The following is a 24,157-nucleotide window of genomic DNA, read 5'->3' as shown; positions in this document are numbered from 1 at the left end:
TTAATATATTATTATTATTATTATACCCTAATAATAATATTATTAATACTAATAATATTGCCTCATAGTGGTATGTACAATATAGTAATATATAATGCTTATACTGTGCTATGCTAATAATACAATATATTGTATGTACATATAACTTGTAAGCCGCCCTGAGTCCTCTTCGGGGTGAGAAATAAATAATAATAAATAATAAAGAAGGGTAAGAACCCCAAACTCTTCCCAAATGTATATTATGCAATTTATATTACCCTGTGGATGTCATGAGGGGATCGTCCTGAGTCCCTTCAGGAAATAGGGCAGGCTAGAAATAAATTATTATTATTATTATTATTATTATTATTATTATTATTGTGTTGTCGAAGGCTTTCATGGCCGGGATTACAGGGCTGTTGTATGTTTTCCGGGCTGTATGTAATGTTGTTGTTGTTGTTATTATTATTATTATTATTATTATTATTATTATTATTCAGTGACCAATGAACATGGCAGCCTCCCTCCTCAATGCACTTCTGGTGGCTGTCTACATGTTTAGAAGCATTTTAATTTCCACCAAAGTATCCTTTTTCCATTAATTTTTATTAGATTCTTTTCACAACAAATTTGAAATAAAAAGAACAAACAAACACAGGCCTTAAAATAAGAAGCAAAACAAAAGAATCCGATACAAAAATAGCCCCGTATTATTCCCACCCCATTGCCCCCCCCCCCCCAGTTTCCCTCCCGACTGGACAAATAACTAAGCTCTATCGATTTAAAAAAATAATTAAAAATTAAAAAAACTGTGAAAAACACAATTGAATTTCCTCAAGCAAAGGCAACTATCAAACTATTACATAGACTACTTATTCTACTTGATTGCATTTCAGCTTCTGCTAAATATAAACCCATGTATTTAAAATTAACACATAACCACACGTAATATTCATATCAACAATTTAAGCATTTCAACTAAGGTTCAAATTCATGTAAATTGATCTTTAATCCATCACCTCAATATCCACCCCCACCCCCCCCCAAAATAACATTCCCTTTTAAGTGATCGTATCTTATACGGCCTATAAGTGTATTTCAACAATTTATTAAAATATCTTGTCGTCTTTCCCCCTTCATTATCAATATTTTGATTTCACCAATCCATCCCTCCCCCCCCCCCCAAAACCAAACAAATCATTATTTTCAATTTTGCCAAACTTGTTTGTTCAATCCCAGTCCATTCTCAACATACTTCTAACCAGACTGTCATTGAAACAGGAAATCCTCTATTTAACTTTAAAGTCTGTCAAACCCCTCATGTTTCAAGGTGTCTGCGGGGGGTTGTTTGTTTATTCTGCTCCAAATTTCTTGGATGTCATTATGGTTGTTGTTCTTATTTCTTCCCTTGGGAGTCAGCTGTTCTCCTCGATCAATCTTCTTGACTGTGATTCCTAGGTTCTGTTTCTATATATCTTTAAAAAGTCTTGCTTAATTTGAGATTACGTTTGAGTGAGCTTTCTTGAATTGCAGTAACAATGGTCAAATATTATTTTTCTTTCTGAAGTACTGACATCTTGTGCTTTTCCAGAGGCAGCAAAAGCAAAGAGGGACCAGCAAATGTCGCAATGAGATGAGCCGGTTGCGACGAGGGAATAAATTTCTCAAAATGTGGGGTGCTGATTTACAATGCAGATATACGTTTTGGGGTTGTCCAGAAATATCATCCAATGGCTAATCAAGATCTGCCGCCTCTCCGACGGCCAAATAAAATAACTGAGTCCCACTTCTGACATCGAAAGAAAGGAGTGTTAGCCTGAGAGAAAAGCTAGCGCTTACATCCGCCTAAGTTGGGTTCAGACAGGGATAACCGAGAAGTAAAAAAAGACTTGCCTTAAGTGGAGGAGGTCCCCAATGTTGGCTCTTCGTTTGGGTTGATTGATTGGGCCAATGGAAGGAGGGCGTAATTCCGGGGAGTTTATCCAGCTTGGAAGCTGGGGCCAATATTCGCAGGGAGTCTTATTGAAGCCGGCCCCAGCCGCTGTGTCTTATCTGTGACTGCTACTCCCTCCCGGACGCAGGGATCACTAAAACAAACATTATGACGCATGTGGATCATCCTTCGCTTCCTTCTGGGCCTAGAAGGACTTCTCTGCTGGTCTCAAGCGCCCCAAAAACCAGGCTTTCCTTTGCGGAACGAATGGGACTCTCCCCGCATCGAGACGTGGAGAAAGAGAGGGAGAGAAAACCTTGGCGCCAAATGCCACGCCCCCAAAGTCTTGGTGTCATTATTTTTGGGGTGGTTTTTTTTTGTTATTAATAATATCTTCCTGTACAAAACAAACCAAACACTCCTTTTTCCACCCAGCGGTTGAGCACAGCCTTAAGAAACGTGGACAATTAAGAAACCTGAACAACATCCAGAATGTCCTAGTTTCACAGTACTTCAGATTTATTTCTTCTAGAATAGTCCTGAATACAGAAGAACATACAGTACAACTCCCTTATCCACAGTCTCACATTAAAAGCACGCTCCAAGAAAATTAAAAACAGGTATTTTCCCCCAATGAAGTGTTTTGCGGACTTCTCTAATTCAGCCAATGGTCCGCTTCCAGCCCAAGTCGATTAAAATATATAGGTTTCGTTATTATCCACGGGGTTTCTTGAAATATATCCCCTGTGGATACTGGGGGGGGAGGGGAGGGGGAGAAGGGGTTCATACTATACAGTATAGATATAGATAAAAGGGTTTAAAATTCTTATTTTTTTTTTAAAGGTGGAACAAGGAAAACTGCCCCTAACAGACCCGGGATTCTCCTACCACATTCCAACATGAAATAGCATGGAAAGAGCACAAACTCTGCAGTTCAGAGGTCACACTTGGGAATTCCTTTCGCTACTGGCCGAGGAGTTGATAATAATCCAAGCAAACCTTTTGCTCTGGAGTAACCTCACCTTTTTAGCTACTCTAGACGAATGCTTGTTTTTGCTTCCTTTAGGTCTTCCTCTTGATCTTCCGGGAGACAGCCACTCCGTCGCCTCCTAGATAGATATAGGAAGAGGGGGGAAGACGCGCCGTTGAGGCCAGGGCTTCCGCACAGAGCCAAGGGCGCAACTCGGTTTTAAAGAGGAAAAAGAACACAAAGAGAGAAGGCAGGACAGAACCACCACTGTGAGCAGAAGGGCCCAAACTCTGCAGTTTATTCAGAGGTTGAATAAGGCTGGCATTTCTCTCCTCCGGCGCACCCTCACCTTTTCATCCCCTTTGGAGGGACTGGATTTGTTCTCTTTGGGCTTCCCTTTGGGCTTTTTGGGCCACCCCATGGACACGCGCTTGTTTTTGCTTCCTTTGGGTCTTCCCCTTGGCTTTTTGGGAGCCAGCCATCCCACCGGTACCTACATTATGACAGGAAGGAAGGAAGGAAGGGTTTCAACAACGAACCTAAATAACAAGCCAGAGCATACATACAACAGCGTGGTTCGGTCTGAGGTATAAAACAAAACAAAACATAGGAGGCAGGACAGAATCATGAATGTGGGCAGAGTAGCCCGAACTCTGCAGCTCAGAGGTTAAATACTGTATTTCATGGCATAATACTCACACATCCCAGGCTACTCACAAGAACACCCATGAAATGCCACATAACACCAGTGCGGCAGCATCTGCATTGGCTTCCAACCGATTACCGTGGTCTATATAAGATGCTAGTTCTGACCTTTAAAACTCTTTACGGCCAGGGTCCATTGTACCTTAGGGACCGTCTCTCCTTCTCCCATCATCGGAGGTCGCAACGACCATCCCAACGAGACTTACTCTATGTACCGGGTCCTAGAGAAGTGCACTTGGAAAGGACTAGACGCAGAGCTTTTTCTATTTCTGCCCCTGCCTTATGGAATGCCTTGCCGCCCTACATAAGAGCCATGCGTGAGTTAGGGCCTTTAGAGCTTTTAATCTGTGTTAATTTTATTAATATTTGTATGTATGTATTTTTATCCTTTTTATCTTGTAAATCGCGTAGAGCATCGTGGATGGAGGGCGATTAATAAGTAATTAAATGATGATGATGATGATGATGTTTTAATGCGATTATTCTGCGAGGGGGAAAATCTGCCTTAATCCTCTGGATTCTGTTGTTTGTTTTTAAAAAATAAAATGCCTTACCTTCAAAAGGAGAGGAAGAATGATCCAGCCTCAAACAAAATGCTGTTTTTGTTTGTTGCTTTAAACTGCAGAGCCATTTAGGGCTGATTTCCCCTAATTTATTTATGTATTGCACTTATATTGCACTACAACTTGCACTTTTGGGCCAGTTCCTTTTGGAGCCAACCCAAGATTTTTATCATTATATTTATTGTATATGACCTTATTTGTTTTATGATTTGTTTTATTGTCGATTGACTTGTTTTATTGCTATGTTTTTATATTGTCTGATGTCTGGGCTTGGCCCCATGTAAGCCGCCCTGAGTCCCTTCGGGGAGATAGGGCGGGGTATAAAAATAAAATAATAATAATAATTATTATTATCATTATTATTATATACCACCTTTCTCACCCCTGGGGGTACTCAAAGCGGTTCACAGCATAATCAATGGCAAAATTCAATGCCTCACATGTATAGAATGTCACATATCAAATCAATAGACATACCGTATAACAATATGTTAGTAACTGCCAGCAAATAAGAATACCAATAATAATAAAAAGATGACATGCACACACAAATACACACACAATAAACGAATAATAATAGCAACCTAATATTAATCACCAGCAAATAAAATTAATAACAGGAACCTAATAATAATCACCAGCAAATAATATCAACATAATTATAGAAATACCACACACACAAATATATAATAATAATATCAGACCTAAACTTAATCATAACCAGATAATACAATAACTAGCAAATAATAATGAATAAATACGTGCGTCATAACCACCAGCAAATAATAGCAACCTAATAACCACCAGCAAATAACAACAGCAAGTTAATAATACCCACCAGCAAATAACAGCAACCTAATAATAATATTAATAATAATAATAGCAGCAACCTAATAATAATCACCAGGAAATAATAAGAACCTAATAGTAACATCTACAAATAATACTAATAGCAACCTAATAATAATAATAATAATAGCAACAACCCAATAATAATTACTAGAAAATACTAATACTAATAATAATAATACTAATAATAATAATAATACATCACACAGTCCTAGACACTTGGGAAGTGTTCGACTTGTGATTTTGTGATATGAAATCCAGCATATCTATCTTGTTTGCTGTGTCATAATAAAATAATAATAATAATAGGAACCTAATAGTGACCACCAACAAATAATACTAATAGCAACTTAATAATAACCACTAGCAAATAAAATGTAGATCTCTGAAGCTCCACTCTTCTCTCCACCTTCATCCCTCCTGCTTCTGAGGCCTTAAGGCAGCTTAAAAAATCCGGAATGGGGTTCTTTAGAGCAGTGGTTCTCAACCTGTGGGTCCCCAGATGTTTTGGCCTTAACTCCCAGAAATCCCAACAGCTGGTAAACTGGCTGAGTTGTAGGCCAAAACACAAGGGGACCCACAGGTTGAGAACCACTGCTTTAAAGGAAGGAAGGGCAATCCCAGTTCCAGAGACCTCCATTCTGAGTTTTTTAACCTGCCTTAAGGCCTCGGAGGGAGGAGAGAAGAGTGGAGCTTCAGAGACCTCTATATTGTGTTGTTTGTAAACTGCCTTGCCTTCGGGGAAAGGAGGAAAAAAGGGAAAAATTAGTCCCAAATGTGTGTACAACTATTAGGTGAGGAAAACAAAAATGGGGGGGGGGGGTGCAACTATTATGCAGTGGCAATTGTTACATAATGAAATACAGTATGCAAATCCTTTTGGCCACTGCTGGACGAGTGGATAATCTTTGGCTCTGGAGTAACCTCACCTTTTCAACTACTTTAGCTGGATTCGGATTCTTGTTTTTGCTTCCTTTAGGTCTTCCTCTTGGTCTTTTGGGAGACATCCACTCCATTTCTTCCTAAATAGAGGAAAACATGCCTTTGGATTTCTACAAAGACCCTAAATCAGGGGTCCTCAAACTCTGACCCACAGAGCACATGCGGCCCACTGAAAATATTTATCCAATTTTTGCTGCCGCTGCCTATCCTGCTTAGCCCAGGGCCCACAGTACACATGTGTGGAATGTGCATTGCATTCTCCGACTCCCCTCCTTCTTGCCGAGGAAGAGAAAAGTGCGCATGGGGTGAGGGAGGAGGCAGGAAAGGTGTGTGCAAGGCGAGGGAGGAGGGAAAGACGTACAACTCTCCCCCTCCTCCTTCATGCACCTTCCATCTGTCGGGGATGCTTTGCTTGTGCTTTTTGTGCACGAAGGCAGAAGAGGGTTGGACTAGATGGCCTAAGGGGTCTCTTCCAACCTCCTTTTATTACAGTATTTTAATAATAATAATAACTATTTATTTATTTATTTACAGCATTTATATTCCGCCCTTCTTTCTCACCCCGAAGGGGACTCAGGGCGGATCACATTACATATATAAGGCAAACATTCAATGCCTTTTAACATAGAACAAAGACAAGACAAACATAGGCTCCGAGCGGGGCTCAAACTCATGACCTCCTGGTCAGAGTGATTCATTGCAGCTGGTTGCAGCTGGCTTGCTCTCCCGCCTGCGCCACAGCCCGGGCCCACTAGTACACTATTCTTGTTGTTGTTGGGTGGCTATCTGTCAGGGGCACAAAAGCAGAAGGGGGTTGGACTAGATGGCCCAAGGGGTCTGTTCCAACCTTCTTTTATATATAATAATAATAACAACAACAACAACTACTACTACTACTACTACTACTACTATTCTTGTTGTTGTTGGGTGGCTAGATGGCCCAAGGGGTCTCTTCCAACCTTCTTTTATATATAGTAATATAATAATAATAGTATAATAATTACTACTACTACTACTACTACTACTACTATTCTTGTTGTTGTTGGGTGGCTATCAGTACAGTAGAGTCTCACTTATCCAACGTTCTGGATTATCCAACGCATTTTGTAGTCAATGTTTTCAATACATCGTGATATTTTGGTGCTAAATTCGTAAATACAGTAATTACTACATAGCATTACTGAGTATTGAACTACTTTTTCTGTCAAATTTGTTGTATAACATGATGTTTTGGTGCTTAATTTGTAAAATCATAACCTAATTTGATGTTTAATAGGCTTTTCCTTAATCCCTCCTTATTATCCAACATATTCGCTTATCCAACGTTTTGCCGGCCCGTTTATGTTGGATAAGTGAGACTCTACTGTATTGTTATTGAGGCTGGGTGGCCATCTGTCAGGGATGCTTTAATTGTGCTTTTGCTGCACGCAGGTTCTTGGACTTGATTGTATTTAGAGATCCCTTCCAACTCTATTATTATTATTAATATTAATACAGTAGAGTCTCACTTATCCAAGCTAAACTGGCCAGCAGAAGCTTGGATAAGTGAATATGTTGGATAATAAGGAGGGATTAAGGAAAAGCCTATTAAACATCAAATAAGGTTATGATTTTACAAATTAAGCACCATCATATTATACAACAAATTTGACAGAAAAAGTAGTTCAATACGCAGTAACGTTACGTTGTAATTACTGTATTTACGAATTTAGCAGTCTCTTCCAACTTAACATTGTTAAGGCTAGGTGGCGATTTGTCAGCATTGTTTTGATTGTGCTTTCCCTGATTGAAGGAAGAATGAAGGGGGTTGGACTAGATGGCCTTTAGGGGTCCCTTCCAACTCTAGGATTCTATGGAAGGAGTCTTAGTTGACCACGAGCCGAACAAGAGCCAACAGCGTGATGCTGCAGCTGAAAAGGCAAATGCCGGTCTAGGCTGCGTCCGGCCTCCAACAGTCTGAGGGACTGGCCCCGTTTTAAAAGTTTGAGGACCTCTGCCCTAAATGCAGGCAACAGCAGAAATCCCAGTGCAAGATTTGTTTTTAAATATATAACAAAACAAAGAGAAGGTAGGACAGGTTCATTAATGTCAGCAGAAGAGCCCAAACTCTGCAGTTCAGAGGTTAGTTCCCGTTAGGAGGGGCGAGGAACAAATAAATGTTATTATTATTAAATACATGAAACCTTTTAGTTACTAGCAAATAACCGGATAAATAAGCAAGTATTTCTTTTGCTCTGGAGTAACCACACCTTTTGAAACGATTTAGACGGGCGCTTGTTTTTGCTTCCTTTAGGTCTTCCTCTTGATCTTCCGGGAGACATCCACTCCATTTCGTCCTAAATAGAGGAAAACATGCTTTTGGATTTCTACAAAGACCCTAAATCAGGGGTCCTCAAACTCCGACCCACAGGCACACGTGGCCCACCAAAAACATAAATGCAGACCGCCGAGTGTTTTTGCTGCCACTGCCTGTCCTGCTTAGCAGTCGACTCATGTGTGTCAGGGATGCTGGGCTTGTGCTTTTTGTGCACAAAGGCAGAAGGGGGTGGACTAGATGGCCCAAGGGGTCTCTTCCAACCCTCTTTATTAGCATTATTGTTATTGAGGCTGAATGGTCATCTGTCAGGGATGCTTTGACTGTGCTTTTGCTGCACGAAGGCAGAAGGTCCTTGGACATGATTGTCTTTAGAGGTCCCTTCCAACTCTATTATTATTATGAATATTAATATTATTAAGGCTTGATGGCCATCTGTTGGGGGGGGGGTCCCTTCCAACTCTAGTATTCTATGAAAGGAGTCTTAGTTGACCACGAGCCGAACATGAGCCAACAGTGTGATGCTGCAGCTGAATAGGCAAATGCCGGTCTACGTTGCGTCCGGCCTTCCAACTGTCTTGAGGGACAATGAATGAGGAACAATAAACTGGCCCCGTTTAAAAAGTTTGAGGAACCCTGCCCTAAACGCAAGCAACAGCAAAAATCCCAGTGCAAGATTTGTTTTTAAATATATAACAAAACAAAGAGAAAGTAGGACAGGTTCATTAATTTCAGCAGAAGAGTCCAAACTCTGCAGTTCAGAGGTTAGTTCTCATTAGGAGGGACAGGTAACAAATAAATGTTGTTATTATTATAAAATACATGAAACCTTTTACTGGCGGATAACCGGATAAATATACAAGTATTTCTTTTGCTCTGGAGTAACCACACCTTTCTAAAGGATTTAGATGGGCGCTTGTTTTTGCTTCCTTTAGGTCTTCCTCTTGGTCTTTTGGGAGACGGCTCTCCATTTAGTTCCTAGAAGAAAACATACAATATTTATATGTCACTTGTATGTTTCTTGCATTTGTATGTCACCTTCCTCCCATAGTAAGACACAAGGAGACTTCCAAAACCATTACGATTTTTAAAAATTCCCAAGGAAATCCAGAAGACAAGGATAAGATAAATTAAAAGATAAAATTTCTCCAAAACATTTTTAAAGACATACCAAAATTAAAAACCATAACATAATTCCATAGGAGCAAGGATTTTGATTCAAATCCTAAATGCAACCAAATGCAAAAATCCAACTGTGTCACTGATTTCAGTTCTAAATATGAAAATAATATGATTTATTTACTTTTATCCTGCATTTCTCCTACAAATGGAGCTCAAAGTGGCATACGTAAGAGCACAACAGGTACATAATACAAAGCTCCGCATCACACAATCCAACATATGAAGAATTAAACACACACCGTATAAACCCAAACTACAATAATAACTACAATAAGCATAAAAAACACATACATCATTGTCAATTTAAAAACTCTACACCTCCGGCCACTGAGGTTATCCTAACATTAAAACATAAGCTGAACAATTCAGAGCACCATAACTCTGGCTTTGAGCCTTGAGGCCTTATCTGACCAAAGTGACTAGTCTTGTGTATTATCGGGAAAGGCCTGCTTTCATGAAGAGGTCTTCACTTGGGAGCGAAAGGCTAAGAATGACTTAATATGATAAAAAATAGAAACAGGGAAGAGACCACAAATGTGACTAAGTGACGTTGTAAGCACTGAAAATAGCACAAAACTATGAAAAACCTTAAATTTTCACATACTCTATCTTTTCAAGAGCAACTACAGTAGAGTCTCACTTATCCAACACTCGCTTATCCAACGTTCTGGATTATCCAACGCATTTTTGTAGTCAATGTTTTCAATACAACGTGATATTTTGGTGCTAAATTCGTAAATACAGTAATTACTACATAGCATTGCTGCATATTGAACTACTTTTTCTGTCAAATTTATTGTCTAACATGATGTTTTGGTGCTTAATTTGTAAAATCATAACCTAATTTGATGTTTAATAGGCTTTTCCTTAATCTCTCCTTATTATCCAACATATTCGCTTATCCAACATTCTGCCGGCCCGTTTACATTGGATAAGCGAGACTCTACTGTATTGATTTTCTAACCATTCTGGAGTTTTTTTAAATAGTAAACAGTCACATAAATAAGATAAAATAAGGATACAGCAAAAAATGAAACCCTGAAGGTGGTTGAAGCTTTTTTAAAAAGTAGTTTTCAATCTAATTCTATTTGTCTGACTTAATGGAACACAAAGAATGCAGGATTTAAAAGGACTATCTTGACAGTGACAGCAGCTTGGAAATAGAATCAATAGCCTGGAGAGCAATGGATTTTTAGTCATTTATGTTAAAGGTTTCTCCTGACGTTCAGTCTGGGGGTTGGTGCTCATCTCCATTTCTAAGCTGCAGAGTCGGCCTTGCCCTTAGACACCTCCAAGGACATGTGGCCATAGGCATGACTGCAGGGAGCGCTGTTACCTTCCTGCCGGAGCAGTACCTATTAATCTACTCACATTTGCATGTTTTCAAACTGCTAGGTTGGCAGAAGCTGGGGCTAACAGCGGGTGCTCACTCCGCTCCCCGGATTCGAACCTGCAACCTTTCGGGCTACAAGTTCAGTAGCTCAGCGCTTTAACACGCTGTGTCACTGGGGGCTCCTTTTAATCATTTAACATGTTTAATATTACTTTCTCCAGCTCTTTTCATATCTATGCCACTCGTTGGACCCTTCAAATGATCAGGACTAAGAATTTTGTGCCTGTGATTAAATGGCCACAGATGATGGAATCCCCAGGCTCGATAAGGAAGAACCCTTTTGTTGGAATTCTGAAAATCCCAGGAGTATCTTATTTTTATTTTACACAATTACACTTCGACGTATTATCTCAAAGTGAGTTATTTCAGAACGAGATTTAAGGTACCTTAAAACAAGGGAACAAAGCCTCCATCGCAAAAGCCAGAGTTCACTGCGCTTGCCATGCACTCTAGCACCACGTGCACATGATGCCCATTCAGCTGAAAGGTTTGATTTCTTTATAAAGAAGAGGATGCACTACTCAATGAAGGCACAAGAGGGCTCTCGCTCGCCTCTAAGAAACCTGGCCTTTCAGAGATATGGCGCATTGTAGCTCTTACTGTCTTACTGGCAGCTCTTCCTAATGTTTAGTTCAGAAATTGGCAAACATTGGCCCTCCAGGTGTTTTGGACTTCAACTCCCACAATGCCTAACAGCCTACCGGCTGTTAGGCATTGTGAGAGTTGAAGTCCAAAACACCTGGAGGGCCAAAGTTTGCACATTTAAGGTTGCGATCCCGTCCTCTGGGACACTAGCCACCCCGCCCAATTCAGTGCCATCTGCTATTTTGATCAGCATGCTTTCTATTCCATATTTGTCCAAGTCACTGATACAGATGTTGACTAGCCTTGAACGGTCAAGAGCAGAGGAGCCCTTTTTATGGGCCCCCATTGGCACATTCTCTCCAGGAAGAAGAAGCACCCTTTGGGTCCTTCAATGTAAACTGGGACCGTTCAAGTATAGTTTGGGTGCAGGACCTTCCTCTTCATTTTCTGCAAAGAGGACCAGACACAACACCACCCCCTTTCTGCCCCCCTCCTCTCCTGTTTTGCCACCCCTGAAAGCAAGGCTGAAAGAGAGCTCTTTCTTAATGAACATAACTAACAGGGGAATCCAACCCGGTTTAGCACCTTATGGTCAAAATCTGGCTACCAGTATTAAAAAAAACTCTAAAATCAAAACAGTAAATAAGGAACAACACTCTGAAAACAAAGGAATTCCATACATGTATCAATCAAGGGCAGCTAATGACTCAGAACAAAGGATTTCCCCAGGCCAGGACATGAAGCTTGCAAGGTCATTTAATTCTAATCAAGGTGATTAATTAAAACCTTCACATTGGTCTCCAACAGACAAGACTTCTTTCCCCCACCCTGGACCTTCCACAGATATATGGACCTTCCTTGCTTTAGTATCTCCATATACCTCACAAGCCCTGAGGATACCTGCCATAGATGTCGGCAAAACGTCAGGAGAGAGTACTTCTGGAATATGGCCATACAGGCCGGAAAACACACAACAACCCTGTGATACCGGCCATGAAAGCCTTTGACAACACAAAGGCTGGAATCACTAGGGCGTTGTGTGGTTTCCGGGCTGTATGGCCATGTTCTAGCAGCATTTTCTCCTGATGTTTCACCAACATATGTGGCTGGCATCTTCAGAAGGTCATCTGGATGTCAGCCACAGATGCAAGTGAAATATCAGGATGAAATGTTGCTAGAGTACATTGGCCAGGCAGCCTGGAAACCACACAGCACCCCAATACTAATAATCATTCTCCTGACTTCATGATCATGGAAAAAAACAACGAAGTATGGATCATCAATGTTGCAATCACAAGAAACAGCAGAATTGATGAGACGCAACTGGAAAGGCTGACACAAAAGGAGGATTTAAAGACTGAACTGCAAAGACTCTGGCACAAGCCAGTCTAGGGGGTCCCAGTGGTGACTGGAACACTGGATGCAGTGCCTAAAGACCTTGGCCAGAACCTGAAAACAACTGGCACTGACAAAATTACCATTCTGTCAATTGCAAAAGGCCACCCTACTTGGATCTGCATGCATTATTCGCTGATACATCACACAGTCCTAGACACTTCGGAAGTGTCCGATGTGTGATCCAGTATAAAAGTCAGCATAGTGATCTCGTCTGCTATGTCCTAATCTTGTTATGTATCAAATAATAATAATAATAATAATAATAATAATAATAATAGAAAGCCCCTTTGCACTCCTCTTCCACTCCGCTCCCTTCTTCAACCTTTACATCTACATGCAGTAAGAACCCCATTATCCACCAATTCAACATCCACCACGTCACACATCCACACTCGAGAACAACAAACGCTCTAGTAAGTTTCTCTAGATCCCACTTAAGTGAAATTCTCTGGTATGATTCCCTCCCTAACACAGTCAAAAAATATCCTTGAAATGATTTTCATCTGATGTCATTATTTACAATATAGTTGATCTTCATTAGAAATTCAGCAGCCTGAAACTATTTAAGGAGTTGGGTATAATGTCCTGGGATAGAATTTATAATAGTACCAGATGGTTATACATTTTGAGAAAAAAATCTAATGTTATCATTGGGTTTTAAAAAATTACATCTGATAGAGGATAGTGTTAAGATACCTGGACAATTTGAACAGTGGTTAGGCATCCAAAATGTTTACTAGAGAGTCCCAAATACAGAAGAACATACTGATATGTAAAATATTCTCCCAGCAGAAGGCCGACCCAGCCAATTTTTAATTATGAGTTTTTATTTACATTCAGTTGCTATTATCTTTCAATTCTGTTTCTGTGTTTGGTGCAAGTTTTATATTTTTGTGTTTTTTAATGTAATTTATTATATATACTTTACGTTCATATGGTTTGGCTTGAGCCATCGGAAGGGGCGGATAATAAATAAAATATATTATTATTATTATTGGAGCCCCCAGTGGTGCAATGGGTTAAACCAGGGGTCCCCAAACTTTTTAAGCAAAGGGCCGGTCCACAATCCTTCAGACTGTTGAGGGGCCGAATTATCATTTGAAAAAAATATATACAAACAAATTCCTATGAATACTGCACACGTCTTCTTTGTAGTGCAACAACAACAACAACAACGAAAGAACAATACAATATTTAAAAATGAAAACAATTTTAACCGACATAAACCTATTAGGATTTCAATGGAAAGTGTGGGCCTGCTACTAGCCAATGAGATAGTCAAGTTAATTAGGATTGTTGGTTGTTGTGTGCCTTCAAGTCATTTCAGACTTTGGCCGAGCCTAAGTCTAAAATTAATTATTTATTTACTGCATTTATTTACTACATTTATATCCCACCCTTCTCACCCCGAAGGGAACTCAGAGCAGCTATATGTACATACAATATATTATATTATTAGCTTAACACAATATTAGCATTATATATTACTATATTGAACTATACCACTATACTATTATATAATATGTAATATATAACATATAATTAATATTATTATATGGTATTACTATTAGTATTATATTGTATAACATAAGATTATTATCAATATTATATGTATATACAATATATTATATTATTAAAACTGATATAAAAATATTATATTATAAAACTGAGGGCAGGGGCCAGGTAAATGACCTTGGAGGGCCGCATCCGGCCCCCGGGCCTTAGTTTGGGGACCCCTGGGTTATACCCTTGTGCCATCAGGACTGCTGACCGAAAGGTCGGCAATTCGAATCCAGGGAGTGGGGTGAGTTCCTGTCTGTCAGCTTTAGCTCTCCATGTGGGGACATGAGAGAAGCCTCTCATAGGATGGTAACACATCAAACATATGGGTGTCCTTCAAAAGCATAAATCCTACAGTTCCGCGCAAATCCCTGGCTCTGGCGTCACCTCACCCTGTCTGCCTTGGAGGGAGTTCTGTTCTTGCTTCCTTTAGGCCTCCCTCTTGGTCTCTTCAGAGCTGGATCCACCGCTGGTTTCTAAAACACAGAAAGATATGCCATTGGGACTTCAACCGAGATCATAAACAGGAAATAAATGTGAAAGGAAAGAAACAGAAGCAGGGACAGAACCTTTAACAAGAGCAAAGGGTTACTTTGTGAGCACTGGACTTGTGGGAAAAAAAACCTTACATTTTCAAACTATTTCCAACTGAAATATTTTTTTAAAGGGCAACTTTTGTTTGTCCTAATTATTCAGGAATTTTCATATTCAACAGTCACATAAGATGAGAATTAAGATCTCCAACATTTTTTACTTGATTTAAACTCAATAGCTTCCGTTTTCATCAAGTGACAAAGGAGAGTTTTGCTTTGTTTTGTAATTTTGAATCTATTTGAACTCATCAAACTTAATGGACATCAGGATGCATTGTGTGCGAGGACAGGGACGCACACACAATAATAAAACCAATGAAGAATTTAAAAGATTCCTAGAATTCAAACAATTCAAGAGCAATGACTGTTTTAGCCCAGGGCTTAAATGCCTGACAGCATATAAAAAGGCAATTTAAATGGATATGATTAAGCTTGTGCCTGCATAAAGGCACCATCTGATCCCTCCCAACAGACGGCCATCCAGCCTCAGTTCAAAAACCTCAAGAGAAGGCGATCCCACCAGACTTCCAGGCAGTCTATACTTCAATAAACTTGGAAAGAGACCCTCAAAGGGCATCTAGTCCAAGCCCCTTCAGCCAGACAGGAAAATACAATCCCAACAGACTATATTTTAAAAAGTCCAAAGAGATTTAACACAACATAAATGTGAGTGCCAGTGCTGTTCACGTGTCGGTACTGTTAGCACTTTTATAATTTGCACAATAATGTGTTGATTGAGTTGCAGGATTTGCAACTGAAATGGGTAAGCTTCTAATTCAGAAAAGAAAGTCTGTTGACAGCGATGTTTGTGAAACATATGGAGTGTCTATAGAGGAAACTACACAAGAATCAACTGTAAGACATAAGAAGTGTAAAAAAAAAACAATCCAAAAACCTTGTTTATACATCAAAGATTATATGAAACATAATATATATTGCACAATATATGTATTGTATGACACTGTTATATGGGGGTTGGCTTAAAACTCAATTACCGTGTTGAAAAGGATGCATGTCTAAAAAGCACAAAAAGTTTGGAAAGGCCTGCCCTATATATTTAAGGGCAGCAATCGGCAGTCTGTGGTTGAGGCTACAACAGCAACAACCACCCACCACCACTGTTACACACAGGGTTACCAGATTTTAAGGGACAGTCCTGTACTTGAACGAAATGTCCCGTGTCCCGTAAAATTCTTTCCCGCACCATCAATTTCCCTGTATTTCCACCAGCCTCTCCCCCTTCCTTGCGGATACTTGCGAGACTGACCAGCGGATACTTGCGAGGCCTCCCGCGACTCCTCCTGGGCTCCGTCCTGACCAGCTCCTCCTGGTCTTCGATGGAGGGCTGTCCATCCCCTTCCCCGTTGGTGTGCCAGGAGGGATGCTCGCTGCTCTCCCCGCTGCTTGTTCGCTTCTTTGCGCGCTTGCTTCCTGTCCACTCCACTGTTCGCTCGCCCCACTGCTCATGGTAGGACCCCTTGGATTCACATTAAAGAATCAGGTGTTTTAAATGCGCTATGCAGAAATGTCAGTAAAAAAAAGTTAACCCCAAAACCGCTGGGTCGATTGGACCATGAATCAATGTGAGCACTGTATCTGAAGTCTCTCTCTCAACAAAAAGGACTCATCCTCTTCACTGAGCCAATAGCAAGCACTTATTATCTATCTATCTATCTATCTATCTATATAAATACTGTACATTTGTAGGACTGAGTAAACAACAAAACCACTGAACCAAATCACACCAAATTTGGCTACAAAAGACATAGTCATCCAATCTATCTTTCAAACAAAAAACCTGGAAAATCAAGTCCAAATTAGAGAACGAGGAAGAGCCGTTTTCAACCCTGGTTGCTGGTCAGAAAGGTAAGCCCTGCTCCCTTTAGGCCCCACCCACTTCATCTCCTAGCAACCCCCTCGGCCACAATGGCACCGGAGTACAGGCTTTTGAGGCTGCAAGGCTATTCACTGCTATTCCACCTGGTCAACAAAGCATTCCCATAAGTCACAGCAATGCGTGGCCAGGAACAGCTAGTTTATTATATTCCTGCCCCGCTCTTCTCACCCCAAAGGAGACTCAGAGCGGCTTACCACTTCAGTGCCACATTGCAAATACAGTATATAAATATAATACAATACAAATCAAAGCACATTTAACATAAAATAAAGGACAAAAATCACACAAAGCATAACGTCTAGAAATAATACATAAATAAATATTAAGCATTACAAACATTTAAAACCAATTACAATTATTGTGGAGACTCATCAATTAAATAAGATATTTCACTAAACACAGTCATAAGTATTTTTTTTATCGTGCCAGAAGCAACTTGAGTACATACTGCAAGTCGCTTCTGGCATGAGAGAATTGGCCATTTACAGAGGGGATGCAGGGATGTGTTACCATCCTGCTAAGTGGCTTCTCTCACGTCCCCGCAAGCTAGAGCTGACAGACGGGAACTCACCCCGTCTCGCCGATTCAAACCAGCAACCTTCAGGTCACCAACCCAACCTTCAGGTCGGCAGTTCACAAGGGTTTAACCCACTGCGCCACCACAACTTCATGTCATCAGTGATAAACATGAGTCAGCGAGAAAATTACGAGAAGTATCCACAAAGTAAATAAATACAAATAAAATAAAATCTGCAAACAAAACAAAACCATGGTGTATGCATTTGGGGAAAAAGCGCTTAATCCAAAAAGACCCAACCTTTGCTACCCAAAGCTCTTTCTCTTTCTCTCTCTCTCTATATATATATGTAGCTGGAGTTAGACTTGTACATGTTCATGTTCCAACTTACAAACAAATTAAACTTAAAAACAAGTAATTTAATCAAAGTCAACTGAGCTTGTTTCTGATAAAATCTGCTTCTAGAGCAACACATTAATCAAAATTAATAGATCACAGTTGGCCCCCCATATCCACGGATTCTTATCCATAGATTCAACCCTTCAAAGCTTGAAAGTATTTCCCGCTTCACTACATTATCATAAATTGCCCTGTTCTAAATGTGAGCGACAAATAATGTAGCTGTGAATGTTTTTCATTAGTTTTAAGGACTATAACTGTTAATTTCAAAAATTAATACACGATGTTTAATTCTATTTCGAGGTTGGTGTATTTTTGGATTTTAAATTGCATCGGAATGCTTTTAATGTAAGCCGGTCCGGGTTTCCTTTTCGGAGAGAGAAAAAGCAGGCCATAAAAACACAAAATAATTATAAGAATACAGTAAGTTTGGATAGAGAAGCAATAAAATAGTATGGATAGACAGATGTAAACGACTGACTAATAATATAAATAACTAATAACGTAATACCATATAATAATAATTTATTGTGGGTGACTTGACATGGGAACTAGATACATTATAATATCACATCATATCTATACATACTTATTAGCTTATGAGATAACTATAATAGACATGGACAAACTTCAGCCCTCCCTCCAGGTCTTTTGGATTTCAACTCCCACAATTCCTAACAGCTTACTGGTCTATGCCTACCTTGTATCTTTTCTTTTTATAATAGGTCTTACTTATGTTTACAATTACCTTATTTCTTTGATTCTAAGATGCACAGTAATTTCAGTGCCACCAACAGAGGCAAAAAAGGAAGGGAAAAGGACAGGCCCTTTCTGATCCCAGCAGGTGTTTAAGGACCGAATATTTTCAAGGGAAAGAAAGGGCTTCTTTAGAGAAGCTGCCCTCCATCCCTCCCTTTTGGCCTCTCTCAAAACAATTCACCTGCATCTCCTCAGCCTCCTCGCCTTCCTCTTCAAAATCACGTTCGCCATTCTGGATCTAGGAACGGGACCAAAGAAAAAAAAAAAGCGGACATTAATGGGACTTTTAATGGACCAGTGTGTTTTTAATTCTATTCTAAAACAGAGGATTTCTAAATTGCACTGGTTTTTGTTTTTTGAAATTGTGGGCGGCTTCGCATCTAAATCAGGAGATACAAGCAGGATGTAAATAAATATAAGGCAGGGTATAAATAAAATAAAAATTAAATATTATTTTCTTTATTTCTTTCTTCTTATTATGATATTATTTATACCCCACTTTTTTCTCTCCTTAAAAAACAGACTTAAGTCGGCTTATGGTAAAACCAATGCAATACAATTCAAAACCTAAAAGTATACGAACATCAAACTGGAATAAAACATTAATGGTATTTAAAAAATAAACAGTTCAAATCCTTAAAACTGATTAAAACCCTATTCAAGGCTAAATTATTATGAACTATTATTAATAACCGATCAAGAACTTTCTCTTCCACAGAGATCTTCAAAATCTGAAATAAAAAGTATATTGGTTCCCAAAAGAGCTGCTTCTCACCGCCTTTGTCTCACAATTCCAAAGGAAATAATTTTCAAAAAAACCATTCAAGTATAGTATGTTAATTAATGTAACATAGACATAAATATTTCTTCCATTGTTAGACATTACCAATTGTAAGATACACCCTAACTTCAGTACCACCAGCATCAACAAAAATACATAAAATACGCTTGCATTTTTACATACTTATATTGGGAAAAGATGTGTCTTAGAATTCAAGAAATACAAGATATATATAATTAAAAAGACATAATCATTTAAAAACATTCTATAAAATACACATATTAAAACATTTTTCTACAAAATAAAATTTTAAAATACACATAACAAAGCTTAAACATAAGATACAAGTTTAAAATTCATGATTAAAACTGGCTAAATAGGACTGCTGGAAGAGAGGGGTCTTGAAATGTTTTAATGTGAGTGCGCGCACACACACTATTATATCTATACATATTAATAATTATTCAGTATTACATCACACTTGCAAACATATAGATTAGTGATTAATAACATAAAAGTTATAAATTTCATAGAGTAACAGAAATTTGAATGTCTTATAATTTCTTATTAATTTATTAAGGAAATATATGATATAATAAATACAGGAAGTTGTTTATAGTGGCCATACTTGAGTAATAAAATATATTAACTATCATATGTTTTACAAGTATGTATATATATTATTAATAAAATATATTGCATTATAAATATATCAATATTATATACATAGAAATATTTAACAATTAACATACTAAAAGTATGTGACTCATACATCTATCCAGCAAGTGAATTGTGTCCATATTTAAGTAATTAAATATATTAAATACCATACATATATAAAATATACAATAAATATTATACATATACTTAATAATCAATATATTAATAAAATATATCATAAATCAACACAGCAAGTGGTTTATTACCATATTTGAGTAATAAATATATTAAATATTATAAATATAATATTAAAATATATTATATTATAAATATATCAATATTATTTATATTTAATTAATATATTAACAAAATATGTGATATCAAAAATCAATACAGCAAGTCATTTATTGTGATGGAGTTTCAGTAATAAAATATATGATATATATTTTATATATATATATATATAAGTATAAATAAAATCAATATTACTATGTATCTAATGTATAAACAAAATATATATTATTAATCAATACAGCAAGTCGTTTCTCGTGACAATGTTTGAGAAATAAAATATATTAAGTATCGTATGTATTATATAATACTAATAGTAGAATATACATGTATTATAATATATATACTGTGATATAATATAGAATATAACAATATATAATAATTGTATATTATGTTACATGTAATATAACAAACAAAAACAAAAACCATGTAATATTACTAATAATATTACAGTAGTGATCTAATACAATATAATACCATATATTACTAATATTACGCTAAGCTAATAATATATTATATATACATATAATATTAATATTATAATGTAATACAACATATTATTAATAATAAGCTTTATTTATACCCCTCTCCCCAGAGGGACTTGGAGCAAACAAATGAATACAATAAATAATATGGGTACATAGAAAATAATCACATATCAATTAATAAAACAAAATACAACAATAATATAAGCATAAACAAAATTAAAATTATAAAGCCCTATAAAACAATATATAAGGCTGTTTAAAACTATCTATTCCTATGATTCCTATGAATAATAAAATATAGTAATAGGGTTGCTGTGAGTCTTCCCACAGATATATAAACCCCTCTTGCCAAGTTTCCAACAGACCTCACAACCTCAGAGAATGCCTGCCATAGATGTGGGCAAAATGTCAAGACAGAATGCTTCTCTAATCATGGCCATACAGCCCAGAAAACCCACAGCAACCCAGTAATTCTGACCATGAAAACCTTTCGACTAGAAATTGAGATAGTTTGGGATGATACAAATCATTGTTATTGTTATCATGTCACTGCTACTGTAATTTTGAAGAGTCAGTATATGGAATAAGTTTAAATGTTTAAATTAGAAAGTGCTAATTGTACATTTAAAGGTTCTATATTATTTGATGTCATGGCCTATGGCTGCTACAATAAACCATTCATAAAACCATTCACACACACACACACACACACACACAAAAGTATATAAAATATGTATATAATAATATTATTAAAACTACACTGCAAATATATAATGAAATATGATATTACCAGTATAAATAAATATATTAATAAAATATATGGTATTATAAATATATCATTATATAATATATACACACACACACTATGTGTATATATATATATATAATTAACATATTAACAAAATATATGATACAAATCAAAACAGCAAGTCATTTATTGTGACCATGTTTCAGTAATAAAACATATTAAATATAATAAAATATATTATATAATAAAATCAATATCATACATAATTATAATATATTAATAAAACATATTGCATTATAGATAAATATATTAATATTATATAGTTATTTATTAATTAATATTAACAAAATATATAGTATCATAAACCAATGCAGCAAGTTATCTATTGTGACTGTATTTAATAAAATATATTAAATATCATACAAAATATAAAATACTGTATTACAAATTTAGTATTATATATATATATATATATAAGTTGTATTTCACTAATAAAATATATTATTTATGCCGTAATAAATAAATAGATTTATATATAATATATATTTTAAATATCATATATATAACCAAACTATAGAACATTGTATTATTAAAAAAATCATATTCTCTCTCTCTCTCTCTATATATATATATATTAACAAAATGTAAGTCGTATTTCATTAATAAAATACATTATTTATGTGCTGTCGAAGTCTTTCATGGCCGGGATCACAGGATTGTTGTATGTTGTATGGCCACACAGCCCGAAAGACATACAACCCTATATTATTTATGCTGTAAAAAATAAATAATTTATATATAATATAAATTATTTAAATATCATATATATAACCAAAATATGTAACATTGTATTATAAATAAAATTTATGTTATATATATATATATATATATAAACAAAATATAAGTTATTATTTCACTAACAAAATATACTGTAGATAATATGAATTATATATATTAATATATAATATAAATATAAAATATCGTAAATAATATATATTCATAATATTTACAAAATATATAACATTGTATTATAAATAAAATTCATATTATCTATATATACATTAACAAAATGTAAGCCGTTATTTCACTAATAAAATATATTGTAGATAATATTATTTATATATATTAACATATAATATAAACATAAAATATAGTAAATAATATATATTCATAATATTTCCAAAATATATAACATTGTATTATAAATAAAATTCATATTCTCTCTCTCTCTATATATATATGAACAAAATATAAGCCGTTATTTCACTAATAAAATATATTGTAGATAATATAAATTATTTATATATATTATTATATAATATAAATATAAAATATAGTAAATATTATATATTCATAATATTTCCAAAATATATAACATTGTATTATAAATAAAATTCATATTCTCTCTCTCTCTATATATATATATGAACAAAATATAAGCCGTTATTTCACTAATAAAATATATTGTAGATAATATGAATTATTTACATATATTAATATATAATATTAATATAAAATATAGCAAATAATATATATTCATAATATTTACAAAATAGATAACATTGTATTATAAATAACATTCATATTTTCTATATATACATTAACACAACGTAAGTCGTTATTTCACTAATAAAATATATTGTAGATAATATGAATTATTTATATATATTAATATATAATATTAATATAAAATATAGTAAATAATATATATTCATAATAGTTACAAAATATATTACCTTGTATTATAAATAAAATTCATATTCTCTCTCTCTCTCTATATATATATATATATGAACAAAATATAAGTCGTTATTTCACTAATAAAATATATTGTAGATAATATGAATTATTTATATATATTAATATATAATATTAATATAAAATATAGTAAATAATATATATTCGTAATATTAACATAATATACATTTCAGCCATAAAATACAAAATAAATAAAAGACCGTATTTCAGTAGTAAATTGTATTAAATATAACATAAATAAATATAAATATAATAATGATATTATAATATTTTTTTTTTTAAAAAAAATACTATTTTGCATGGCCGTTATTAAACCTCTAGGGCCGGCCGTGCCAAGGCGGCCATGTTATGCGGGCGCGGCGGCCATGTTGTGGCTGGGAGTGCGGCCTAGCGCGCGCGGAGAGGCCTACGTGGGAGTACTGACTTTGTTCCGGCGGCGCGGCCTGCCCCGTCCCCTGCGCCCGCTCTCCCTGGCGGGGGTTTCCTCGGCGCCGTCCTCCGAGTGCGGGGAGCTCGAGGGCCAGCAGTCGCGCCCGCCGTCGTCGCCGTCCTCGCCCTGCGTGCCCATCCTCAGGCCTTCCTTCCCGCTCGCTTTCTCCTTCCAACCGCCGACTGAGGGAGGAAACAAAAATGGCGCCCGGCCCGTCCGTCTTCTCCGACTCAGTCGCCACGCCCACCTGTCCCGCTCCAGCCAATCCCCGCCGCCCTGCTTGGCCTTGTTTTGGACTCCGACTCCCAAGCGCCCCGGCTATAGAAACGAATGGGTTGGAACTCTGGGAATTGGAGTCTACAGAGGTGAAAAAAACATGGCGGCGGGGTGTTCTTTCTCTGAGGAAAGTCGGCCCCGCCCACTGCCCAGGCCTCGACCAATCGGGGTGTTTTTCTTGAACCAA

General features: G+C 36.7%; 1 protein-coding gene across 5 annotated transcripts; it reads right to left on the bottom strand.

The window, feature by feature from the left end:
- Positions 1-566: 566 nt before the first annotated feature.
- LOC100568010 (basic salivary proline-rich protein 1) lies at positions 567-23,926 on the bottom strand. 5 transcript variants are annotated; one of them, XM_062973222.1, is made up of 10 exons: positions 23,689-23,924; positions 18,720-18,776; positions 16,234-16,443; positions 14,766-14,849; positions 9,147-9,233; positions 8,191-8,277; positions 5,929-6,021; positions 3,232-3,375; positions 2,935-3,021; positions 567-2,066 (listed from the first exon to the last, which is right to left on the bottom strand). In XM_062973222.1, exons 1-10 carry the CDS (start codon positions 23,830-23,832, stop codon positions 2,064-2,066), a joined length of 996 nt encoding a protein of 331 aa, XP_062829292.1. In that variant the 5' UTR covers positions 23,833-23,924; the 3' UTR covers positions 567-2,063. The 5 variants fall into 5 exon arrangements, with proteins under 5 accessions (XP_062829292.1, XP_062829290.1, XP_062829289.1 ...); XM_062973220.1 differs by lacking the exon at positions 567-2,066 and adding an exon at positions 2,408-2,451 and having other exon boundaries at positions 23,689-23,925; XM_062973219.1 differs by lacking the exon at positions 567-2,066 and having other exon boundaries at positions 2,408-3,021.
- Between the last annotated feature and the right edge of the window lie 231 nt (positions 23,927-24,157).

The sequence above is a fragment of the Anolis carolinensis genome, chromosome 2, assembly GCF_035594765.1.
Source record: "Anolis carolinensis isolate JA03-04 chromosome 2, rAnoCar3.1.pri, whole genome shotgun sequence".
In the NCBI taxonomy this organism is placed as follows: domain Eukaryota; kingdom Metazoa; phylum Chordata; class Lepidosauria; order Squamata; family Dactyloidae; genus Anolis; species Anolis carolinensis.
The sequence above is the reverse complement of the archived record's forward strand: the minus strand, read 5'-3'. Positions and strand labels throughout refer to the sequence as shown.

What these genes read in the sequence shown, in the direction of transcription:
- LOC100568010 (XM_062973219.1), bottom strand. Translation starts at nt 23,832, where the DNA reads ATGGGCACGCAGGGCGAGGACGGCGACGACGGCGGGCGCGACTGCTGG. An exon ending in GGCCGCGCCGCCGGAACAAA is followed by an intron (nt 18,777 to 23,688) that starts GTCAGTACTCCC and finishes TCCCGTTCCTAG; the next exon opens with ATCCAGAATGGCGAACGTGA. An exon ending in AGGAGGCTGAGGAGATGCAG is followed by an intron (nt 16,444 to 18,719) that starts GTGAATTGTTTT and finishes TGTGAATCCAAG; the next exon opens with GGGTCCTACCATGAGCAGTG.